Consider the following 26,200-nt stretch of genomic DNA (forward strand, 5'->3'; position numbering starts at 1 on the left):
AACTAAGAAAAATTAATGAGGTGTGGAAGTATCATAATGTAAGGTGTATGTAAAGTGCATGGATGCGTGAATCTGTGTGTGTGAATGACTGAGTGAAAACTATGCAAAACTACAAAAGAACAAACAAAACAGGTTCATACCTGGAGGAGCAGAAAGAGATAAGTGATTAGTGACACAGTTTAAATACTTAGAGCCCAGGTGACTCCAATCACTAACGACCCTCCTCTGCCTGCAGGAGGAGCCGCCCCTGCACTGCAGAGGAGGAGCCATGACAGGATACAGAAGGTGTAAACGGTACAGTGAAATGGTTACTTACATAGTGGATTATTTTGTTTAGCCATGTAGCTAGCTAGTTAGCTAAGCAATGAACGATGATCCCAACTCATGTTACACCCTGCATGACTTTACAGATATTTAAACGTTAACCAACTAGGTTCAATATTAGCTCGCTAGCTAACATTAGGCTATAACCTGCAATGCAAATGGCTAGGAGAAACGAATAATATTACAACACTAATCATACAAGTAATGTTAGCTAGCGAGCTAACCAGCTAACTTTAGCTAGCAAGTTCACAGTACGCTTTAACTTGCAATGAAAATGACTTCATGGCAAAATTTGAAATGTAGTTCAGGTCGAAATGTAGTTAGGTCGACTCTCTTACATGGAACACTTCTCCCTTTCTGTCATGGATGCCATGTCCCCCTTAGTTTTAAGATGTAATCCGGAGACAGGTGGTGACAGGTGATTTATACAACAGCCTTCTGTGTTCTCTTCTCGACTCCCCCTGCATTTTCAATCAATTTTCAATCAAATGCCTGAGGTTGGTCTGCCATGTAGCACTCCTTAGCTATCATACTCTGCTTCCACCGGGCATTCCACTGATTTCAAAACCCGATCCTCCAGAAAGTGGAGCTCTATCTTAAAAAAAAAATGCACGTTAGAAAGGATTACCTACAAACACTGAGCAGCTCATTATAGACAGAAGAAGAATGCTACATGGCAGACCAATCCGAACTCATCTCTTGACATAACCATTATCTCAGCCAATCATGGCCAGCGAGAAGGTTCCTGCTTTTTTCTCGTGGCTGAACCAACTAGGCTCGTAATTTAATGATTTTATTTGTATTTACAGATGTAATACAAGTTTGTTATTAAGGCACATAAAAGTTCACATGTTCCAGAAGGCATTTCTGCCAAAAAATGCATTTTGATAAAAAAAAACCATGTATTTTACATTCAAATGCCTCTCCTGTGAAGTTGTGACCTATGACATACGCCTAGTTTCCTGAAACAAGTCACATATTTATTTCACTTTTATTTATATGAATTATTTATATGGACTTTAGTCATCTTAAATATTCCCATTAAAGGTGAGCACAGCCACGTATATTTGCCTCTGGCCCATGAATGTTTACCTTGTAACATCATAGTCTTTTGTCTTGAAAAATATTTCAACAATGAAAAACTAGGCTATAATGAGATAATCAAACATGCTTACTTGTGCAGACCAGGTGGGCACTGAAGTGGAGGATATTCCTCTCGAGAAGTATGAGAGTCTTTAAATCCTCAGAGGAGCAGTGACCAAAAATCTTGCGGACATTTTAGGGATGTGGCAATCCGCTCAAAACAGAATAAAATATTAAATGATGTTTTCGTTGAAATGCGGTACAAGCTGGCTGTTCTGACTAAGATCAAACTCTGTTGGCCTGACTGGATTCGGAGTGCTTCCAGATCTATCTCTTTGTCGCGCTCCCAGCTCCATCTCTTTTAACTGAATGGCATGCTGGCTCCCAGCTCGTCCTGGCTCCCTTCTAAAACTTCTCCTCTCTGCTCTCCAACCGTCAAGGTCTCTGCAGTGCGGGGGAGGGCTCATCTGTCTGCCTTTTCCCATGTTTCCACATTTTAACTAAATGTCTCACTGTTTGGCTTTATCTAAACTCATGGATTTTTATTTTTAGAAAAACATGTCTATGGTGGCAATTTCTAAAGTCTTTATATAGGTTAAGTAAACTCCACTATAATTAAGTTACCTTAAAAAACAAATTAAATTTCAAAAAACTTTTTAAATCTTTTTATTTATTTTTTAAACAGTATTACCCATGACCACAAATGTATTATTCAAATGGTACCCCCTTGTGGCTGATCAGACCACCCGAGAGAGCCATGAAATCCGGTCACGGGTTACACCATCCCCCCACATTCGTGTTCCATACCATATTAGACATATTAAAGAACCCTTTATCCTTAAAATAAAATAAAAATCACTTGTGTAATTAAAACTCATAAAATAAAAAACTCATAAAGGTTCCATATGTGAGCGTGCCTCTTTAAAATATCATGTCTCTGGGAACATTAACATAGGTACATAGGTACATACAATATAGAAGTTTCGGATTTATCCAATATCCCTTATTATAATTCTCTCTCTCTCCCTCTATCTAACCACCAACAATCTTAATGGAAACAATTACAACCACATTGCATTTTAACATAACATAAACAGTTACAAATAGACAAAACAAGACAAAACAACACGTTATATCTCTGACCCCTGAAAGCCGATCCTTATCAGTGAATTTATATCAGACTGAGCCATACCGGGTCACGGGTCCCAAAATTACAATTTGTCCCCTCGGCGCCAGATTTAATGAATAGTAATTAGCTATCCCCTACTGATCTCTATTCCTGATCCCTATCGAGCTGACACCTATCAGAATTATTACACATGTCCAACCCCTATCGGTGAATCTCTATCAGACTGAGCCGTACCGGGTCACGGGTCCCAAAATTACAATTTGTCCCCTCGGCGCCAGATTTAATGAATAGTAATTAGCTATCCCCTACTGATCTCTATTCCCGACCCCTATCGGAACTATCCAGGACAAAACAGTGATCACTCATCATTGAAAGCTAGCAGACTGTGCTGACCGGGTCACGGGTCCCAAAATTACAATTTGTCCCCTCGGCGCCAGATTTAATGAATAGTAATTAGCTATCCCCTTACTGATATCTCATCAATGATTTATATCACACTGGCCGTCGCCGGTTCGTTACTACATATGTTCACATACACTGTTATTTCGACTCGTCAGCAAATTATAAATTTACACAAGAATTCATACTTACTCGGAAAAACGGATCAAAATTTGGACAGACTATACGACAATATGCAAAATTTGATTTAACAGGCTTTTGCTTACCTCTTTTTTTATGGTGCACCTTGAAATCAGTTTTCCGAGTTGAGCAGAATTGTTGTCCTCCCCCGAAAGTCTTCACCCGTCTTTTTTTAAAACTGTCCTTTCACCAACTCGCCCCCCCACACCCAAATCAACTCACTTCGACTGGATCGTTAGTAAACCATCCTCTGCTACCATTTCTGTTAGAAATTGGATATGTAGACGGGCGAGTCGGTCAAGGATCGATTCAGACAAGGTGGTAAATTGTATGACAAGCAACAGTTTATTCAGAGTGAAGATATCTAGAACAGCGTAATTACGGCTCTCCCGCTGGTTCGTACGGAACTGCAGACAAAGAGCTCTCGCCTGTTCGCCTGTTCGTACAACGTGACTTTAACCAGAGCACAACGGACCTATTTATTTTTCATCCCCGGATTCCCACCGCAAACGGAACATCTTTCAGCTGGATTTTTCAGCAACTAGCTATCTAGCTAAACCGCAACCTCGGATTACTCCTGGCTAGCGTTTCCACCCACTTAGCTTGAAGCTAGCCCGGCCGTAGCACCTGTGCTACCACCGTAGCATACTCCTGAGCTACAATACCCGGGCACACGACCGGTCTACCGATGTCATCGCATGAAGAGGAATAAACAGACTCACCCCATCGCGACGTCCCCCAAAGGCTAACTCTCTAGCCCTCGCTATCTCCCTGCTTGCTAATTCGGCCTGCTAACTGCTAGCTTGTCCAGCTCCGGCCCGCTAACTGCTACCTTGTCTAGCCCGGGCCTACAAACTGTTAGCTTGTTAGCACAGGCCTGCTAACCGCCTGAATCGCCGCGTCTCAAACGCTCACCGGACCCATATTTACTTTCTATCTCTTTTGACTTTTAATTTGTTTATACCTTCCGGAAACCTGCCTCACCCAATGTGATACGGAATCGCTATAATTTTTTATTTATTTTTAGAACACACTCAAGAACCTCCAGAAGCTAACCAGCTAACTAGCTACAAGCTATTTAGTCATTGTTAGTTTTTTTTTACCTGGATAACACTCGCCAGGCCAGCTTCCCTGCCCCATCCACCGCTGCCCCCTGGACACTGATCTCTTGGCTACATAGCTGATGCACGCTGGACTGTCCATTAATCACGGTACTCCATTCTGCTTGTTTGTTCTATCTGTTGGCCCCGTTGCCTAGTCTATGCCATTTTACCTGCTGTTGTTGTGCTAGCTGATTAGCTGTTGTCTCACCTACTGTTTTAGCTAGCTTTCCCAATTCAACACCTGTGATTACTGTATGCCTCGCTGTATGTCTCTCTCAAATGTCAATATGCCTTGTATACTGTTGTTCAGGTTAGTTATCATTGTTTTAGTTCACAATGGAGCCCCTAGTTCCACTCTTCACGCCCCTGATAACTCCTTTGTCCCACCTCCCACACATGCGGTGACCTCACCCATTACTACCAGCATGTCCAGAGATACAACCTCCCTCATCATCACCCAGTGCCTGGGCTTACCTCCGCTGTACCCGCACCCCACCATACCCCTGTCTGCGCATTATGCCCTGAATATATTCTACCATGCCCAGAAACCTGCTCCTCTTATTCTCTGTCCCCAACGCTCTAGGCGACCAGTTTTGATAGCCTTTAGCCGCACCCTCATACTACTCCTTCTCTGTTCCGCGGGTGATGTGGAGGTAAACCCAGGCCCTGCATGTCCCCAGGCACCCTCATTTGTTGACTTCTGTGATCGAAAAAGCCTTGGTTTCATGCATGTCAACATCAGAAGCCTCCTCCCTAAGTTTGTTTTACTCACTGCTTTAGCACACTCTGCTAACCCTGATGTCCTTGCTGTGTCTGAATCCTGGCTCAGGAAGGCCACCAAAAATTCAGAGATTTCCATACCCAACTATAACATCTTCCGTCAAGATAGAACTGCCAAAGGGGGCGGAGTTGCAGTTTACTGCAGAGATAGCCTGCAAAGTAATGTCATACTTCCCAGGTCCATACCCAAACAGTTCGAACTACTAATTTAGAAAATTACTCTCTCCAGAAATAAGTCTCTCACGGTTGCCGCCTGCTACCAACCCCCCTCAGCTCCCAGCTGTGCCCTGGACACCATTTGTGAATTGATCGCCCCCCATCTAGCTTCAGAGTTTGTTCTGTTAGGTGACCTAAACTGGGATATGCTTAACACCTCGCCAGTCCTACAATCTAAGCTAGATGCCCTCAATCTCACACAAATCATCAAGGAACCCACCAGGTACAACCCTAACTCTGTAAACAAGGGCACCCTCATAGACGTCATCCTGACCAACTGGCCCTCCAAATACACCTCTGCTGTCTTCAACCAGGATCTCAGCGATCACTGCCTCATTGCCTGTATCCGCTACGGAGCCGCAGTCAAACGACCACCCCTCATCACTGTCAAACGCTCCCTAAAACACTTCTGTGAGCAGGCCTTTCTAATCGACCTGGCCCGGGTATCCTGGAAGGACATTGACCTCATCCCGTCAGTTGAGGATGCCTGGTCATTCTTTAAAAGTAACTTCCTCACCATTTTAGATAAGCATGCTCCGTTCAAAAAATGCAGAACTAAGAACAGATACAGCCCTTGGTTCACCCCAGACCTGACTGCCCTCGACCAGCACAAAAACATCCTGTGGCGGACTGCAATAGCATCGAATAGTTCCCGTGATATGCAACTGTTCAGGGAAGTCCGGAACCAATACACGCAGTCAGTCAGGAAAGCTAAGGCCAGCTTCTTCAGGCAGAAGTTTGCATCCTGTAGCTCCAACTCCAAAAAGTTCTGGGACACCGTGAAGTCCATGGAGAACAAGAGCACCTCCTCCCAGCTGCCCACTGCACTGAGGCTAGGTAACACGGTCACCACTGATAAATCCATGATTATCGAAAACTTCAATAAGCATTTCTCAACGGCTGGCCATGCCTTCCGCCTGACTACTTCAACCTCGGCCAACAGCTCCGCCCCCCCCGCAGCTCCTTGCCCAAGCCTCTCCAGGTTCTCCTTTAACCAAATCCAGATAGCAGATGTTCTGAAAGAGCTGCAAAACCTGGACCCGTACAAATCAGCTGGGCTTGACAATCTGGACCCTCTATTTCTGAAACTATCTGTCACCATTGTCGCAACCCCTATTACCAGCCTGTTCAACCTCTCTTTCATATCGTCTGAGATCCCCAAGGATTGGAAAGCTGCCGCAGTCATCCCCCTCTTCAAAGGGGGAGACACCCTGGACCCAAACTGTTACAGACCTATATCCATCCTGCCCTGCCTATCTAAGGTCTTCGAAAGCCAAGTCAACAAACAGGTCACTGACCATCTCGAATCCCACCGCACCTTCTCCGCTGTGCAATCTGGTTTCCGAGCCGGTCATGGGTGCACCTCAGCCACACTCAAGGTACTCAACGATATCATAACCGCCATCGATAAAAGACAGTACTGTGCAGCCGTCTTCATCGACTTTGCCAAGGCTTTCGACTCTGTCAATCACCATATTCTTATCGGCAGACTCAGGAGCCTCGGTTTTTCGGATGACTGCCTTGCCTGGTTCACCAATTACTTTGCAGACAGAGTTCACTGCGTCAAATCGGAGGGCATGCTGTCCGGTCCTCTGGCAGTCTCTATGGGGGTGCCACAGGGTTCAATTCTCGGGCCGACTCTTTTCTCTGTGTATATCAATGATGTTGCTCTTGCTGCGGGCGATTCCCTGATCCACCTCTACGCAGACGACACCATTCTATATACCTTCGGCCCGTCTTTGGACACTGTGCTATCTAACCTCCAAACAAGCTTCAATGCCATACAACACTCCTTCCGTGGCCTCCAACTGCTCTTAAACGCTAGTAAAACCAAATGCATGCTTTTCAAACGGTCGCTGCCTGCACCCGCATGCCCGACTAGCATCACCACCCTGGATGGTTCCGACCTAGAATATGTGGACGTCTATAAGTACCTAGGTGTCTGGCTAGACTGCAAACTCTCCTTCCAGACTCATATCAAACATCTCAAATCGAAAATCAAATCAAGTCGGCTTTCTATTCCGCAACAAAGCCTCCTTCACTCACGCCGCCAAGCTTACCCTAGTAAAACTGACTATCCTACCGATCCTCGACTTCGGCGATGTCATCTACAAAATGGCTTCCAACACTCTACTCAGCAAACTGGATGCAGTCTATCACAGTGCCATCCGTTTCGTCACTAAAGCACCTTATACCACCCACCACTGCGACTTGTATGCTCTAGTCGGCTGGCCCTCGCTACATATTCGTCGCCAGACCCACTGGCTCCAGGTCATCTACAAGTCCATGCTAGGTAAAGCTCCGCCTTATCTCAGCTCACTGGTCACGATGGCAACACCCATCCGTAGCACGCGCTCCAGCAGGTGTATCTCACTGATCATCCCTAAAGCCAACACCTCATTTGGCCGCCTTTCGTTCCAGTACTCTGCTGCCTGTGACTGGAACGAATTGCTGGAACGACTTTTATCTCCCTCACCAACTTCAAACATCAGCTATCTGAGCAGCTAACCGATCGCTGCAGCTGTACATAGTCTATTGGTAAATAGCCCACCCTTTTTCACCTACCTCATCCCCATACTGTTTTTATTTATTTACTTTTCTGCTCTTTTGCACACCAATATCTCTACCTATACATGACCATCTGATCATTCATCACTCCAGTGTTAATCTGCAAAATTGTAATTATTTGCCTACCTCCTCATGCCTTTTGCACACATTGTATATAGACTCCCCCTTTGGTTTCTACTGTGTTATTGACTTGTTAATTGTTTACTCCATGTGTAACTCTTTGTTGTCTGCTCACACTGCTATGCTTTATCTTGGCCAGGTCGCAGTTGCAAATGAGAACTTGTTCTCAACTAGCCTACCTGGTTAAATAAAGGTGAAATTAAAAAAATAAAATAAAAAGAGACCGATACAATCAGTACACCACTTATATATAGAACAGAAAGTAGGTTGATTCTGGAAGATCGGATCTTTGGATTGGTTCAGCTGGGGGTGTAGTCTGTAGTCTTCCGCCATTGGCTCAGTTGTCTGTCCGTCATCGTAGAATCCTCTTCGGGCACACAATGTTCAGCTACAACGGAGATTATGTGTGTGCGCGCTGGTTTTGGCAATTAGTGTAATGCGGGAGCTATCCTGTAGGGGACCCCACAGGCTCTACTTTGAGTTGTAGCCCTTTATTAACAATAGTTTGGTCACCTGCATAAGAAATAGCATTTCTCTACAATTTGAATGTATAATATTTAATCAAAGGGAGGATTGTTGGAGGAAATTATATTTGAAATGATTAATTATGTATACATTTATTTAAGAACCATTTATTCTAATACTATCATGTTATGGTACGAAATGTATAGGTTCTTGGTTAAGCTGTTACTGAAAATGTAAGCAAAACAAATTAATTGTCTGTACCTTGCGGGAAGTTTAAGGGAGAGGGATGATATATCTTTTCTAACAGATAAGAATGGTCCTTGATATTCCATTCGTGGAGGAGAAGATATCCTTTAGACAGATTGGAATGTCTGGTTTATGAGGGGAGTAGCAGACATCTCCAGACCTGAAAACACCGTGCCATTGTGTGGATCGGAGAGAGTGTGAGAAACTGATGATGTCATTTCATCTCCTCTCTTTAAAATGTAAGGTTCTTTGTATTTTTGGTCAGTACTCTCTTGCAATAAACGCTGTTACCTGGCTTTTAAGACTGGTCTCGATCTACTTCATGCATAATTAATGAATTTACAACTCATTAATGAATAGAGAGAGTGCGAATTTGATTTTGGCTATAAAACATATAGGAATTTAGAAATTCCACCAACACATGCGTACGTTCTTCTTGTTGTAGTCTGGCTGCATATTCTCGTTCTTTGGCTGCATGTTCATCTGGTCTTTCCCTGTTCTCCAACTCTATTGCTCCAACTTTGCCTTTAGTTCTAACTCTTGGTTCAACCCGCGGCAGCTTAATCAAACTCTGTCAAGTAGAAGAACCTAAAGGACAAAACTGTAAATAAAGAGTGAAAACAAGGAGGAGAAAGTAAACTAGTAAAATTATTTGACTAGCGAACGTGAAAACCAAGATGGAAGGGTGCTAAAATGCCTCTAACTCAGGGGTGGGCAGTTCCTCGAGGGCCTGATTGGTGTCACAGCTTTGCCCCAGCCACAGCTAACTCACCTGACTCCAATACTAATTGGAGCACTTGGTCATTTTGAGGAAACAGTGGAAAAAATGCTTACATGAAGCGTTTTTGATTTTCTTGTGACATCTAATGGCATTAAAGACGAAAGTGCCAACATTCCTTAGTGTGATGGGAGCTAAAACGTTTAACCTGCTAAGTAGCCTGGTCCAGCCTGAGAAAGCAGGTGACCAGTCATTTGTGGACATTGTGAAAACCTTGGAAGGACATTTTTTCCCCAAGCCACTTCTAATCCTAGAGAGATTCAGGTTTCACAAACGGAACCAAGAGGAGGGTGAATCCATTGTCCAATATGTTGCAGTACTGAAGAGTGAGCGTGAGAGGTTCTATTTCTGGCACCACACTCCTAGGGTCCTCACCTTCTCCCTGTAGGCTGTCTCGTCATTGTTGGTAATCAGGCCTACTAATATACAGTATATATTTATAAAAAAATATTTATGGAGGATTGGAAATCATGTAGACAATTACATTGATGGAAGCTACAATCTATCTGCAATATTAAAGCTGATCTACCCCAAAAACTAAATAATTATCAAAACATTATTTTTCAACTTAAAACCCCCCACCTAAAAACAGTGACTGAAGCTATCTAAACAAGTTAATGCTCTCTTTGTATCAAAAGGTGTGACTCCTTGCAAAAATGTCTAAAAATCATTTTTCACTTTGTCATTATGGTGTATTATGTGTAGATTGATAAAAATAAAAAAAAGTAATTTAATCAATTTTAGAATAAGGCTGTAACATAACAAAATGTGGAAAAAGTTAAGGGGTATGAATACTTTCAGAATGCACTGTATAGGTTGGAATTATGGTTAATTGTTTATCTAGCTAGTGACATGTCTCAAAAACAAAAGACTCCACCTTATAAGATAATGATGAACCATCAATTTAGCCAGGTGTGTCTGGGGTTAAATGACAGCCATCTATTGTATATTATTAACATGTGTACATGTCTAGACAATAATGACCCATCCACTTAGTTAGAGGTCTCTGGAGAGACTTGAAAATAGCTGTGCAGTGACGCTCCCCATCCAACCTGACAGAGCTTGAGAGGATCTGCAGAAAAGAATGGGAGAAACTCCCCAGGTATAGGTGTGCCAAGCTTGTAGCGTCATACCCAGATGACTTGAGACTGTAGTGACTGCCAAATGTGCTTCAACAAAGTACTGAGTAAAGGGTCTGAATACTTATGTATATGTGATATTTCTGTTTTTCATTTGTTATAAATTTGCCCCCCCCAAAAATGTATTTTTAATGATTTTGCTTTTTCATTTAGAATAAGGCTGTAACGTAACAAAATGTGTAAAAAGTCAATGGGTCTGAATACTTTCCGAATGCACTGTACAGGCTTATATATAGATGTCCTAGCGTACCTATTTCAGGTAATACATTCAATGCAGTATTAGCCATATATTTAGCTAATGAATGATGGGTTATGAGTAATAAGCTTCTAACTTATAGCCTCTGTCTCTTGCGCAATACGCACCTGTGCTCCGCTGGCCTCTCTCTGTAAAATAGGCACCGTAGCTCTTGAAGTCCCATGAAGGAAAAGCTAGACTAGAACTCCTTGCTGGAATTTTTTTTGTGTGCATTTTGTATAGCAATAGACTATTTCAAGAGGGATGCAAGCTCTTGTTTGGTGAATGTTTGAAAGAAGAACGAACACGCGATGGCGGTTCAGCTATAGTTATTATTTATTCAGACACATAACCATTCAATCCTCATGAAGAGAAGTGAAAGCCTCCTTTATCTCGTTCTAGTCCAATATTATTCAAGCATATCATTGGAATGAGGAAGATAAGGACAACACAACTTATTTCATTTAACTGTTGAAAGAGAGGAAGGAACGGAGCAACGCTAGAGAGAGAAAGAGGAGGTAGGCTAATAACATTAGGGGAAATATTATGAAACATTTAAATCAAATTAGCTAGCCTATACTTGTAACTTTGTAGGCCGCATGTGCTGCACCTTATCATGGTTTGAACAAGGTGTGTAATTCCTGTCCATTTAATATATTATAATACAATAAAGTAATACAGGTCACACTCAAAAAGATTACTGGAGCTTGTTTAATTTATTTACCCGTAGCATAGCTACATCAGTGTGCTTTTATCGTTTTCTGTCTTATAAAAGTGTTGAATACAGTGTCGACAGTGTTGAGTAAGAACTTGAACATGAACTCACTCATTAAAACAGCAGCTCTTTGCTGTATTCATTGACAGTCTCTTTCTACTCATAGTTTTAAACGTTTTGAAATCTCACAGTATCAACTTTGTGTGGCTTTCTTTTATGGCTGCTATGTTTCTTTTATGGCTGCTATGTTTCTTTTATGGCTGCTATGTTTCTTTTATGGCTGCTATGTTTCTTTTATGGCTGCTATGTTTCTTTTATGGCTGCTATGTTACTTTTATGGCTGCTATGTTACTTTTATGGCTGCTATGTTTCTTTTATGGCTGCTATGTTTCTTTTATGGCTGCTATGTTTCTTTTATGGCTGCTATGTTTCTTTTATGGCTGCTATGTTTCTTTTATGGCTGCTATGTTACTGGCAGACTGTTTCTGTAAGCATAGAGGGCACATGATTTGTTCTCTAGGCCCGGCGGGAAGGCAGAGTTTGTTCCTTCAGACACATGAAATGGTTCAAAATGGCAACCGTTCGCCTACCTGGCGCGCAGGGCGGCTGAAACGGGTGCATGTACCGCCAACAGCCGAGACTGAAAAAAGGCTTTATTCTGTTTTTTTTACTGAAATGTTTGCCGATATACTAGGAATACCTTGTCGATCGGTCGCGATCTAATAGAGTGAAGTTCAATCTTGTGCTTCTCTCTGTGGGCTGATATTTCTGCACAGCAGTCCTGGGGAGCTGTGTGGCAGTCTCTTGCTACTGCGTGCATGAGCAATCACTATGTCGCTCTGGATAGAAGCGTCTGTTAAATTTGTAAAATGTAAAAACCTCTTAATCGACTCGAAGAGTAAGGCTTACGTGTTTGCAAAACTGAAGTGCAACTTTTGCAAGCATGCAGTGGAGTCCTTAGGCCATGTGATTGATGCTGACATTCTCAACACAGCTCCATCGAAAGTGACAGTCATTGCAGAGGGACCTGCTCCCGAGAATGTAAGCCATCTGCGGTCTTTCCTGGGCCTCCTGAACTACTACGGAAGTTCATCAAAAAGCTGGCGAAGCAGCTGAAGCCTTTGCATGAGTTAATGAGAGAGAACAAACTCTGGTCATGGACAAAGGAGTGTGACGCTACTTTCAAGAAAGCAAAGGCAGTGTTGATTGATAAGGTGTTGATTCACTTCAACCCATCCGATTCAACTGGCCTGTGACACTTCCCCATATGATTATTTATTTGCAATTACATTCAGGACCAAGGAGAACACAGCTCAACAGAATTCCACATTCTGTGAAAAAACTGTAAATCTATCCCCATGAAGCTATGTCCAACCAACAGCTCACTAAGATCACACAGTCATCTCACTGCTGACCACTGATTGGCTTTTCAAAGCCTCATGATACTGCTATGTTCATAAAGAAGTGGGAAGGTGGTAATTACCAGTTGTGAAGTCGTAAATATCAGTTGAATGCATTCACGTGCTTTCAACTTGTTGAGAAACTCAGATTGGCAAATGGCCAACAGGCTGCGTCAACCATAAACTGTAAGTACAGCTATCATGTTTGTACAAAAATGATAGTGGTCAAAAACTTAGTGTAAATAATGTTTTGTTGTTGCATTTAACTGCTGATAATGCCATTAAAAAGGTAATTTCCTTAGTAGGTGACGTCAGAGGTCAGCATCTCTAGGAGATGTTGAATCTCAGGGATGATAGACGAGTTTCCCACAGGTAATTACCAGTTGGAGGGGTGTTCAAGTGGATTTCCACTTTCCCACTTGTTTATGATCGCGGCACAACTCCTATAGTCCTGCTGTATTGTCTCTGGTACAGTAGGCCTAACTATCTCAGTGTATCAGAAGTCTTTTATCACATTCCGTATTTTCCAGTGCTGCCCACTGCACTCCTGAATGATGAGCTGGTAGAAAGTGTCCTCGCCTGGGGCTATCTCCAGACATCTCTTTGTCTGTCTGTTCTGGATGGCTTTTCCCTGTAAAACACAGCAAACATTCTACTGTACAACATCACACTAAAGTCAAAGACGTCTCCCATGTTTCCAACAGTTTATAAGCATCTATTTCCTATTTCATGTTGGAGTGCTTACCTGTTGAAATTCCCAGAGCATGTGGAATCCCTTCTGCTTGGCCTCCTTGCAATCATACAGTCCTGGGGTTTGAGTGCCAATGTCCATCAGACAGCGATTACTGTTGTACTTGTGAGACTAGATGCCTCCAATGTAGATCTCCCCGCTGGCTCGATAATAACAGTTCTGGACAGAGAGGATAGATATTTAGGCTTTTCTGTATCTGTGGTATTGACATTACTTTGCATTGTGGTATGGGTTGAATCCCGGCTCTGCTATGGGATGGACCATATTATACAATTGGCTACATTCTAAAATACGAAGCAATAATTCTACAAACCTGTGGAGCAAAATAATGGCATCCATGTAAAATAGGTGTGTTCCCCGGAACTGGGCCTTGATCTATACAGAGATCCGTCTTCAGGTCATTGACCAGCTGTTGATTTTATGGACACAGATTAAACAATTATAAAAGTGCAAATTCCTATCCTGATAATGAGTTGGAATTATGACCCTGCATCCAATTGAAAAAATAATTATATGCACCAAACACACTTGTTGAGGAAATAATTCCAAAACAACAGTAACATTTTAGCATCACTCACAGCTCCATAACCAAGCAAGTCACCCAGGGGGTCTAACATTGGATACACATTGTCCAGATACCACTGGAAGGGTTTGCAGTTCAGACTCTTTCTCAACTTCTTCCTCTCTGAAACATCCCCAATGTCTATGCCATGATCCTGTGGTGAGAAAGAGGAAGATTCCTAATTCAAAATCACAGGCTGTGTGAGCAATCCTTGATGATGGCTTACCACCATCATTTGACATAGATCCTATGATCTTTATTATGGCATTGAGTAATATAATATTTTTATAATATTGACTGTCTAGTCTACTTATTTTCAAGCACAAAGCATGCATAACAGCGATGATTGTTATTCCATAGGAGCAGCTGAAAAAACCCTATTCTTTGAATGGTTTGTTGTGTACAGTACCTTCAGTGGGAGGTTCCAGGCGATGTTGACATTATGTTTGTATTCATCCATCCAGACCTCAGCCACTCTCAGAGCATTCCTCTTCATTGTAATGCTCAGGTCTGGGAGATAGGGTTTATGGGCCCTTTCGATGTGGGCTATTTTAGAACAAGGTATGACCTCGACACTTCCACCACACAGCCACACCTAGACACACCAAACACCAAGAGACAAGTACGAGTTTATAGATATGGACTGAAGTGTCTGGATGTTGGACGTAGATTTGTTTGTTCAAACTGAACGACTCAAGAACAGAAAGTAATTCTGCAAACACAAGTCTGCTTTGATTTCCAACATTCATTCATAAACTGTAGCAGAGGGGCTTACCCGGATGCCCAGTTCAACATTTTCACCTCCATAGATCTTCATACCACCATTCAGAGCACCAATTTCCCCAAAGAACAGGCGATCAACCACTAGTATGCCCATAATGGAGGGGCTCCTGACAAACATACACAACAAATCATGGTCATTTCTAAAATGGGAGATGTGACATTCATTTTAATGAATAGATAACGCAAAATAACAATACAGGTGTAAATATTAGGTAAGATTTTCCTCCCAAAGCTGTGCTTTCCTTTTCAAACAGACTTGTGAAACAGGACATTCCTTCGTTGATGAAATCACAAACAACTCACTTTCCTGGCTGTGTCTCGTCTTTTAAGGCATACCACTCAGGTCTGAAGGACTCGTACATACACCACAGGGCCCAGTCAAAGGCGTTTGTACTCGGCCAATAACGCGTGACTGTCAAGTCATCGAAATGGACTTTGTCAAACACCGGTGTCAACACCAACGTGCGGTCCTCCTTTATCCGCGCTAACAGAGGCTCCGCCCTGTTCACAGAAACACAGAGTGAAAACATTGTGTTAAAGGAGACAAAAAAATATCACTGAGTGTCTTTATAATATAAACCATTCAGACTACCATTCCACGTGAACTTCAATGTGGGCATCCAAGATGGCCACCACGTCTCCTTCAGCTTCCCTCCACCCTGAGAGGCGGGCCTGTGTGAGACCGAGCTGCTCCAGGTGTCTCACTCTCTTCAACAGGCCCGGACGCTCTTCATCGATCAAGCTGATGTAGGCATCCAACTTCTCCTTTAGGTCCTCTGCGAAAGCAGACACTTGCAAATCATTGGTACACAACAAAAGTTGAAAGCCACACTTGAGTTCAAATATACTTTCAAATGTTTCTAGAGAGCATAGACAAATTAGGCGAACCATTGGAGCTGTGGTCATCCACCAGTATGATGTCTTTGAGTAGGTGTTGGGGGGTCTTGTCTATGATGCTGCGGACAGCTCTCTTGATGATTGACAGGGCCTCGTCCAAGTAGATCAACACCACGCTGATGGTGGGCAGGTCATGGGGGTACTGGTGATTAGCACACCTGACAGACACAACAAAAACATTTGGTCCACCTCATATCATTCAGTCACTTCACCAAAGCTGCTGTTTCACTCTTAAAGTTAATCCATTTCAGTGTCATTCGTCAAATTGCATTAAAAGGACTGGAGATGGAATTGACCTCGGATGAGCGCAATGGAACAGACTGGTTAGAATTCAGAAGACTTGAGTTATCCATCATTTTCTGTGTAGAGGTGGCATAGAGATGAGAAAAAGGATTTACTTAGGATCGCGAGTATCAGGGATTTCCCTGTTCAGGGGTAGTCTGTCACTCAGGAAGGCGTTGTATCCATACATCTGAAACAACACCTCTGCCTCTTTCTGCTCCTCCTCTGAGAGCTCATCACCCCAGGTTGTAAAAAGAGCTGAGTTGGGGTACAACTTCTTCACCACCTTCCTCTCCTTCTTGACCTCGGTAGCCTTCACAGCCTGCCCCTCTTTCAGACTGATCCCGTTGTTGACTGACTTCACTGTGGACACAAGACAGCTGCTCATCAAACTGACATTAATTGGTTGTTTCTGTGTATTTCAGATAGTTTAAGGCTGCCAGAATCAATTAAAGTCACTCTTTTTGATACACACAGATTATGACCTCATTTACATAACTACTGTTTTCATTTGATTATTAAAAAGTTGATTAATAAGGTTTGTTCTGCCTTGGAGGATTACCTATTGCACACAGAAGTTGTTAGATCTAAATGTAACACATTTTGTACATCAAACAACAGTATGCAGGATTAAAGAACATTCTAAAATGATTTTTGGCCATATTTGATTGGTTTTTATCTAATCCTTTATTTGATTATTTAAAGCCTTTATTTAATTGAGACCAAATGTGACCGACAGCCTCAATTCAGTTTTATGTTGTAAAATGTTTTAGTGTGTTTTTTACATGAGAAAAAAGTAGAGACTCAGAGCTAGAAAATTGTATTTCATACACTGCAGTTGAGGAACAGTGCGAAAGTAAATCTGCATTGAAAGTTGATCAACTTTCAAGAAAATGGCCCTTGTACATCTACTAGACAACTCTTCTTTGCCAACACCTATTCAGGAATGGTCACACCCTCTTTAGCCTTAGCCTCACCCGTCTCTTTAAGGATTCTAATGTGAAGACATGCTACACGGAGTAAGTAGTTTAGTAAACAACCAAAGATTTCAATACTAAAAGTAGTAACCTACAATAGTGAAAAACTCAATAAAAATACACATCATCTAGTCCTTGGCCTATATCCTAATCTAATTTTGGTGCAGGTCATGTTGTTCATGGTGCAGGTCAAGTCTCTGGTAAACACAAAAAAAAGAGTCCAGATAAAAATATGTTATACATTTTGGTAATTTTTAGATGACTCTTACACACTAAATTGATGGGTCATGTGAAGGAAATGCTATAGCCATTCCCCTGCAACTTCTAACTAAGTGGATGGGTCACTATTGTCTAGACATGTACAGTACACATGTTCATGAAATACAATAGATGGCCGTAATCACCTGGATATCTTGATGGGTCATGCAATCATATGGCGAAGTGGAGTCTTTTGTTTAGACATGTAAAAATGTTTAGACATCTTGTTAAATCCTAGATGGCGTAGCAGTCGAACGTCTGTTTGTCTTGTCCCATGTATAAAGTCTTTCTAGTTTTTTTCCGTATATATTTTAATCTCACATTCCATCTAAGAACTAAATGTAACTTTCCTGCAACCCGCCTCCCCCAATGTGGTACTGATCTGCTATTTTTATACTTCTTAACTGGAACCTCCATCAGCAGCTAGCCACCTAACTAGCCACGAGCTAGTAGTCATTGTTAGCCATTGGTAGCGGTCTTCACCTTTAGCTCGGACACCAGCCAGCTTTAGCTTGTTCAATACCTGCAAGTCTGCACAGCGCGATATCAACCCAGAGCATATCGAACCATATCGGATTGCTTTTCTCTACCACGTCACTGGATTCCTGCCGCAAGCTCTGGACCATTACACTGGATCATCGTAGCTAGCTAGCTGCAACCGAGTGGCTACTGCTGGCTAACACCTCTGTCCTAAATCAAGAACCAGATAGCCTTGAGCTAGCCTCAAGGCCCATCTCCCGGCTAGCCGACGAATGTATACCAGCTAACTCTTGGGCTACAATACCTATTTTGCCAATTGGCCTGGACCCTTTATAGTCGACACCGAGCCCGACCGATCCATCACAACTGTAGTTGTGAAACATGCGGTGATATTGCAGAGAGCCACATCAATTTACAGAAATACTCATAATTAACATTGATAAAGATACGACTATTATACATGGAACTTTAGATGAACTTCTCCTTAAAACCTCTTGCGACGAGCAATCCCGGATCTGGGATCGTAATCATAGCCTCAAATGAATTAGCATAACGCAGCGGACATAAATACCCCTAGAAACTTTTCCTATTCATGAAAATCGCAAATGAAATGAATTAAATATATTCAAACACAAGCTTAGCCTTTTGTTAACAACACTGTCATCTCAGATTTTCAAAATATGCGTTACAGCCAATGCTAGACAAGCATTTGTGTAAGTTTATCATGGCATGCTAGGCTCTGCTGGCAGCAGGCAACATTTTCACGAAAATAAGAAAAGCAACCAAATTAAATAATTTACCTTTGAAGAACTTCTGATGCTTTCACTCAGGAGACTCCCAGTTAGATAGCAAATGTTCCTTTTTTCCAAAAATATTATTTTTGTAGGCGAAATAGCTCCCGTTTGTTCATCATGCTTGGCTAAGAAATCGACCGGAAAATGCTACCTCTACAACGCCAAACTTTTTTCAAGATTTGCTCCATAATATCGACAGACACATGGCAAACGTTGTTTAGGATCCATCCTCAAGGTGTTTTTAACATATATATTCGATAATATATCCGTCGAGGCAATTGGTTTCTCATAAGAAGCGATTGGAAAAATGGCTACCTCAGTATTTTACGCAAGATTTTCTTCGGGAGACACCAACCACTTGCTATATTTAATTAAATAAAATTTTACCTTTATTTTACTAGGCAAGTAATTTAAGAACAAATTCTTATTTTCAATGACGGCCTAGGAACAGTGGGTTAACTGCCTGTTCAGGGGCAGAACGACAGATTTGTACCTTGTCAGCTCGGGGATTCGAACTTGCAACCTTTCGGTTACTAGTCCAACACTCTAACCACTAGGCTACCCTGCCGCCCCTTACGGCTATTCTTCAATGGAAATGCGTAAAAAGATGTCACAATGCTGTAGAAACCTTGGGGAATACGTGGAAAACGTAAGCTCATTCGTAGCTCATTCACAGCCATATAAGGAATCATTGGCATGAGGCAGTTTCAAAAAATGCGGCACTTCCTGGTTGGATTTTTATCTGTGTTTCGCCTGTAACATCAGTTCTGTTGCACTCACAGACAATATCTTTGCAGTTTTGGAAACGTCAGGGTGTTTTCTATCCAAAGCTGTCAATTATATGCATAGTTGAGCATCTTTTCGTGACAAAATATCTTGTTTAAAACGGGAACGTTTTTCATCCAAAAATTTTAATAGCGCCCCCTAATGCTTAACTGTTTTGCAACCGCTGTGTCAGATTTCAAAAAAACTTTACGGAGAGAGCAAACCATGCAATAATCTGAGTACAGCCTTTAGACAACAAAGCAGCCAAAAAGATACCCGCCGCCATATTGGGTTGTCAACATTACTCAGAAATAGCATTTGAAATATTCACTTACCTTTGATGATCTTCATCAGAATGCACTCCCAGGAATCCCAGTTCCACCATAAATGTTTAATTTGTTCGATAGTGTCCATCAGTTATGTCCAAATATCTTCTTTTGTTAGGGCGTTTGGTAAACAAATCCAAAAGCACATTCAGGTCGCGCCGAACATCGGACGAAAAGTTCAACAACCCTAAACCTACATGTCAAACTAAGTATGGAATCAATCTTTAGGATGTTTTTAACATAAAACTTAATTAATGTTCCAACCGGACAAATCCTTTGTCTGTACAAATGAAGTGGAACGTAGCTCCTTTCACATGAGCGTGCCAGACCGAGGCTGTGGCACTCTGCCAGACCACTCACTCAAAGAGCCCTTATGAGCCCCTCCTTTAGATTAGAGTCCTCAAAACAGGTTCTAAATACTGTTGACATCTAGTGAAAGCCTTGGGAAGTGAAACCTAACTTATTTCACCCAGTATCTTCAATGGGGGCTGAGTTGAAAAACAACAAACCTCATATTTCCCACTTCCTGGTTGGATTTTCTCTCAGGTTTTTGCCTGCCATATGAGTTCTGTTATACTCACAGACATCATTCAAACAGTTTTAGAAACTTCAGAGTGTTTTCTATCCAAATGTACTAATTATATGCATATTCTAGCTTTTACGGCTGTGTAGCAGGCAGCTTAATTTGGGCACGTTTTTCATCCAAGCTACCCAATACTGCCCCCTACCCCAAAGAAGCTAGCTAAACAATGAACCGGATAATCCCAACTCATGTTACTACCTATACAAACATTGTTGTACCTGTAGTATGAACCTGTAGGTAGCTAAAGCTAATAACTAGGTTCAATGTTAGATAGCTAATATTAGGCTATAACTAGCAATGCAAATGGATTTCTGATTTGAATAATATTTCAACACAGATCACACACGTAATGTTAGCTAGCGATCCAGCAAGCTGTATGCTTTAACTTGCAATGAAAACAACTTTGACAAAATTTGAACATTTGAATATCTGAAAATGTAGCATGACTTTTACTCATATACATGGATGAACGCTTCACGGCAGACTGGAACCATTTAACTCCAGTTTGATTGTAGCTACATTTTATTTGGCCAGCATTGTGGCAAGTCATTTCGTTTCATATTGACTGTGGCATGTGCAGAAAATAGCCCATCACTTTTTCCAAGTGATCTGTCGATAGTGCCTGCTAAATTCAGGGCATCAATGTTGTTGAGAAAAGCAGCAAAACTTTTGTAGTTCTCTATGGCTAACGTTGCATCTTTCAAAAACAGCACGGTAGAAAGGACTATCAACACATACTGAGCAGTTTATTCTAGACAGAAGCATGCTACATGGCAGACCAATACAAATTCACCTCCCGGAATGTCCAGCCCATTCATTATCTCAGCCAATAATGGCTAGCAGGAAAGTTTCTGTCTTTTTCCATGGTTAAACCAACTAGTCTCGTAATTGAAATGTCTTACGGATGGAATACAAGTCTGTTATTAACGCACATGAAAGTTCACATTCCAGGAGGCATTTCTGCCAAAAAACACATTTTTATAAAAGAAAATGTATCTTTACTTTCAAAGATACATTTTCCCTTTCACAATCATCCATGTGACCTGTGAAATAACTTTTTTGGGGGGATCAACTCTAGATGTCGGCTTATGCTAGACTCAAATTGGTTCTCAATTAAAGTGTTTAACAGTGGCAGCCTGTAGTATGTGTGTTGAGAATCTTGGTGTCATTGTTGGATAGAGACTAAGAGTGAAGAGTAATAGTTGAGCATTTTATTTATGTTATTCAATTCAAATTTGTTTTTTCAAATTACAGGAGACTGAAGACGTATATTATAATTTGATTTCTTGGTTTTAGAACTTTAAGTTATGCAACTTAACTTAATTAAGTAAATAAAACAAGTGTCCATTTTTTTGTATTATTTGTAAACTCAGGTTCCCTTTATCTAATATTAGGTTTTGGTTGAAGATCTGATAATAGTCAGTATCAAAAAATACAAAATAGAGAATATCTGAAAGGGGGGCAATACTTTTTCACAGCACTTTTAGATTTAGGAGATTGATACCCACCCAGCTTCTCAATGTGAGCCTCCATCTTCTCCAGCCTCTTGAGCATGTCCTGACCCCTGACCGAGTCATTCTGATGGGCCCTCTGCAGTCTTTCCCCATGAGAATGAACCTCCCGCTTAATGGATGTGATGTAGAGTATTGCAGTGCCCAAGGCCAGCAAAGACGCCAGCCCTCGAACCCAGCTTATTCTCATCGTCCCTCTGCGTGTGAGCGCCACAGCCTGGGGATACAGACAGGATTTCCTTCCTCTCTCACTGAGACCCAGGCTCGCCTGAAAGGAGGGAGGGGTGATGTAATAGAAAGTTCCAAGTGAAGAAAAGAGAAGAGCAGTTGCAGATAATCAATCAAAAATCTATTTGTTTTACTAAACAGAGAAAGTCCTCCAGCACAGAAGCAGAGAACATGTCTAACTGGCCTTCGCTGGAAACACCCTTGTATCCTAATCAGGATGCAACATCTGTAAATACCAGCCCAAGTGGCTTGTGGGATGTCAAAAGGCAGTGACTTTGTCAGCTGCTACAGAATCACAGTGTTTCACACAATACAATAATAATCCGTATATCTTCTGTCCTTGTACCTCCAGTCTGCCGTCAACCATATCAGCAGTTACGAGTTTAATCCATAACATACAGCCTCTAGTCTAGTGACCATCAACCCAAGTGTTACAATCAGAACACTGGAATTCACATGTATGACAACAAACTCTAAATTAAATATGTGACCGACCAGCTCGATTCGGTCTTATGTAGCAAAATGTGAAATTGTGTTTTTTACATTAGATAAAAGTAGACTTGGAGCTAGAAAATTGTATATCATACACACAAGTTGAGAAACAATGGAAAAGTAATTATGCTTTGAAAGTTGATAAACTTGTAACCCCAGTTGAGAAAATGGTCGTGGAATGTTTTGTTACACCTACTGGAGCTCTTCTGTCTGCACCCATTCAACGTCTTTCACACCCTTTTAAGCGTCAGCCCCACCCATCTCTCTAAGGATTCACATGTGAGGCCAAGCGCTAAACAGTGAATACAGTCGTGTACTAAACAACCAGAGATTAAGACTAAAGGCTGGTTCATACTACGTCTATCAACATGTCTGTATACAGTTGTCATTCATTATTACAGGAAACTCACAACAAGATCATTATTTAAGTTAATGGCGAGCTAATTACAGAAAATAGCTTATGGTTGTGAGTGTGACAAAGCAAAAGCCGGGCATTCTACTAGAGCAGTGGTTCCCAAACTTTTTATAGTTCCGTACCCCTCCAAACATTCAACCTCCAACTGCGTACTGCCTCTGGCCCCATAGCCAGCGCACTCTCAAATATTGTTGTTTGCCATCATTGTAAGCCTGCCAAACACACTACATGATACATTTATTAAACATAAGAATGAGTGTAAGTTTTTGTCACAACCCGGCTCGTATGAAGTGAAAAAGAGCTCTTATAGGACCAGAGCACAAATAATAATATAATAAAAATCAATAATTTTGTGCTTTATTTAACCATCTTACATATAAAATCTTATTTGTTCATCAAAAATTGTGAATAACTCACCACAGGTTAATGAGAAGTGTGTGCTTGAAAGGATGCACATAACGCTGAAATGTTGGGTTGTATTGGAGAGAGTCTTTCTTAAATCATTTTCCACACACAGTCTGTGCCCGTATTTCATTTTTCATGATAGTGAGGGCTGAGAACCCACTCTCACATAAGGTATGTGGTTGGAAAGGGCATCAGTTTCTTAAGAGCTCGATTTGCTAAGGCAGAATACTCTGAGCGCAACCCAATCCAGAAATCTGGCAGTGGCTTCTGATTAAATTACATTTTCACAGAACCACTTGTTGCAATTTCGATGAGGCTCTCTTGTTCAGATATAGGTAAAGTGGACTGGAGGCAGGGCATGAAAGGGATAACGAATCCAGTTGTTTGTGTCATCCGTTTCGGGAAAGTACCTGCGTAATTATGCACCCAACTCACTCACGGTGCTTCGCTAAATCACATTTAACATTGTCTGTAATCTTCTGTTCATTTGCACACACGAAATTATACAATTATTGAAAGACCTGTGTGTAGTCATTGTTAAAGCAAGCAGAAAAGAGCTCCAACTTCTCAATTTTGTCCCGCACATTGAATATAGTTGCAGAGAGTCCCTGTAATCCTAGATTCAGGTGAGAAAAAACATCACCCAGATAGGCCAGTCGGAAACTCGTCATCATGCAAGCGGTCAGACAAGTGAAAATGATGGTCAGTAAAGAAAACTTTAAGCTCGTCTCTCAATTTAAAAAAATGCGTCAATACTTTGTCCCTTGATAACCAGCGCACTATGTATGTTGTAAAAGTGTTACATGGTCGCTTCCCATATCATTGTATAGTGCAGAAAATACATGAGAGTTCAGGGGCCTTGCTTTAACAAACTTAACCATTTTCACTCTTGTGTCTGTTGGTGATCACATACAGGAGAGGGAGTGCAAAACAACAACGCTGAACAGAGTGGAATCAGGTGTACTAAAAAGGCAGTTTATTGAGTCAAAGATATCTTGTCCGGCAGAAAAGCGTGCACGGACCTAGTCATATGACTCAGTAAGGAGTCAGCTGAAAAGGGTCCTTAGCCAGAGTTTACAGCAGAATGTATACACAGAATAATGTAGGTGGAGTCTCGTCGTGTTGGTCTTCTGACTGGTCCTGAAGAGTTGGAGGCGGGCCTGCTCTAGCCAGAGCAGGAGCCCCATTGGTGCACAGCAGAGTCCTCTGCTCTTGGCACCCGACCAGTAGAGGGGGGTGGAGTGTGCGTGTGCGTGCTCATGAAATGTTTGTGTGTCAAGAAAGCGTGAGATAAGGGGAACTGGCAGTGTCTGCTTTAGGCTCAGGTGTTTCCTGTCTTTGCAGGAGTGCATGCAAGGATCAATGTCAGTGAGATAGTTTGGCACTCTAAGCTCGTTAGTGTTGCAGGATGTTCTTTGTAGTTTACAGGGGAGTATATTTGAGTGGTGGCAGCCATGTGTCCTTCGGATAATCATGTTACTGCACGTAGGCTCTAAACTTGACTGAGGACACTGGGCCCAGAGTTATCTGAGGACATCCGGTTTAACCAGAGCATTGGCCTGCTAGTAATGCTTGATATTTGATTATTTATATAACATGTCCAAAATGTCTTTCAAGCTGTCAGGCATTCCCTTGGCAGCAAGAGCATCTCGGTGGATGCTGATGTGTACCCAAGTGGCTTCGGGAGCAACTGCTTGCACGCGCATTACCACTCCACTGTGTCTCCCTGTCATGGCTTTTGTGCCATCAGATACCAACATGAGCAGCAGCTACGTTTGGCTATTATATATGGACTGTTAGTGGAATTCTCGCGAGAGAATAACGGTTCATGTGATTGGATGTTAATTATTTGACTAGGCTATCTGTATTTGACATTGTGTTGTTATTTCACTGAACACAAAATGGTTACATTTTATTTTTGGCAGTGAAACGAGGCTACTCAGGCGAGACAACAACCTCACCCAAATGTATAGCCGCATTTGAGAATATAAATTAACTGTAAAAATGTGAAGAAAACTGTAAATAAAAGTACATTTATAAACAAAAATGTGAATCACATTTTTATTTGGCGTACCCCCGACGGCATTGCATGTATCCCAGTTTGGGAATACCTATGCTAGAGAATTTTAGAATTTAGGCACTGTCTTGTTGGCCTAATGTTATATCCTAACTTGACTTTGGTTCAGGTCATGTTGTTCTTCGCATTACCATATCTGATAAACACACACACTATACCAAATAAAATCAACGTTCATTTGTCACATGCACAGGTTACAGAAGGTGTAAACGGTACAGTGAAATGGTTACTTGCATAGTGGATTATTTTGTTTAGACATGTAGCTAGCTAGTTAGCTAAGCAATGAACGATGATCCCAACTCATGTTACACCCTGCAAGACTCTACAGGTATTTAAACATTAACCAACTAGGTTCAATGTTAGCTCGCTAGCTAACATTAGGCTATAACTAGCAATGCAAATTGATAGGAGAAACGAATAATATTACTACACTAATCATACAAGTAATGTTAGCTAGCGAGCTAACCAGCCTACATTAGCTAGCTAGTTCACAGTACGCTTTAACTTGCAATGAAAATTACTTCATGGCAAAATTTGAAACGTATAATATCTGAACATTTAGTTAGCCAGACTCTCTTACATGGAACACTTCTCCCTTTCTGTCAAGGATGCCATGTCCGCCCTTAGTTTTAAGATGTAATCTGGAGACAGCTGGTGACAGGTGATTTATACAACAGCCATCTGTGTTCTCTTCTCGATTCCCCCTGCATTTGCAATCAAATGCCTGCGGTTTC

General features: G+C 41.7%; 1 protein-coding gene across 1 annotated transcript; it reads right to left on the reverse strand.

The window, feature by feature from the left end:
* Window positions 1-11,079: 11,079 nt before the first annotated feature.
* LOC109864545 (probable polypeptide N-acetylgalactosaminyltransferase 8) lies at window positions 11,080-22,264 on the reverse strand. Its single transcript, XM_031798673.1, has 11 exons — window positions 21,847-22,264; window positions 16,272-16,518; window positions 15,865-16,031; window positions 15,569-15,752; window positions 15,280-15,477; window positions 14,969-15,083; window positions 14,603-14,788; window positions 14,210-14,347; window positions 13,945-14,040; window positions 13,626-13,790; window positions 11,080-13,511 (listed from the first exon to the last, which is right to left on the reverse strand). The coding sequence occupies exons 1-10, from the start codon at window positions 22,037-22,039 to the stop codon at window positions 13,743-13,745; spliced, it is 1,572 nt and encodes a 523-aa protein (XP_031654533.1). The 5' UTR covers window positions 22,040-22,264; the 3' UTR covers window positions 11,080-13,511; window positions 13,626-13,742.
* Between the last annotated feature and the right edge of the window lie 3,936 nt (window positions 22,265-26,200).

This window comes from Oncorhynchus kisutch, linkage group LG19 (genome assembly GCF_002021735.2).
Source record: "Oncorhynchus kisutch isolate 150728-3 linkage group LG19, Okis_V2, whole genome shotgun sequence".
NCBI classification, from domain to species: Eukaryota; Metazoa; Chordata; class Actinopteri; order Salmoniformes; family Salmonidae; genus Oncorhynchus; species Oncorhynchus kisutch.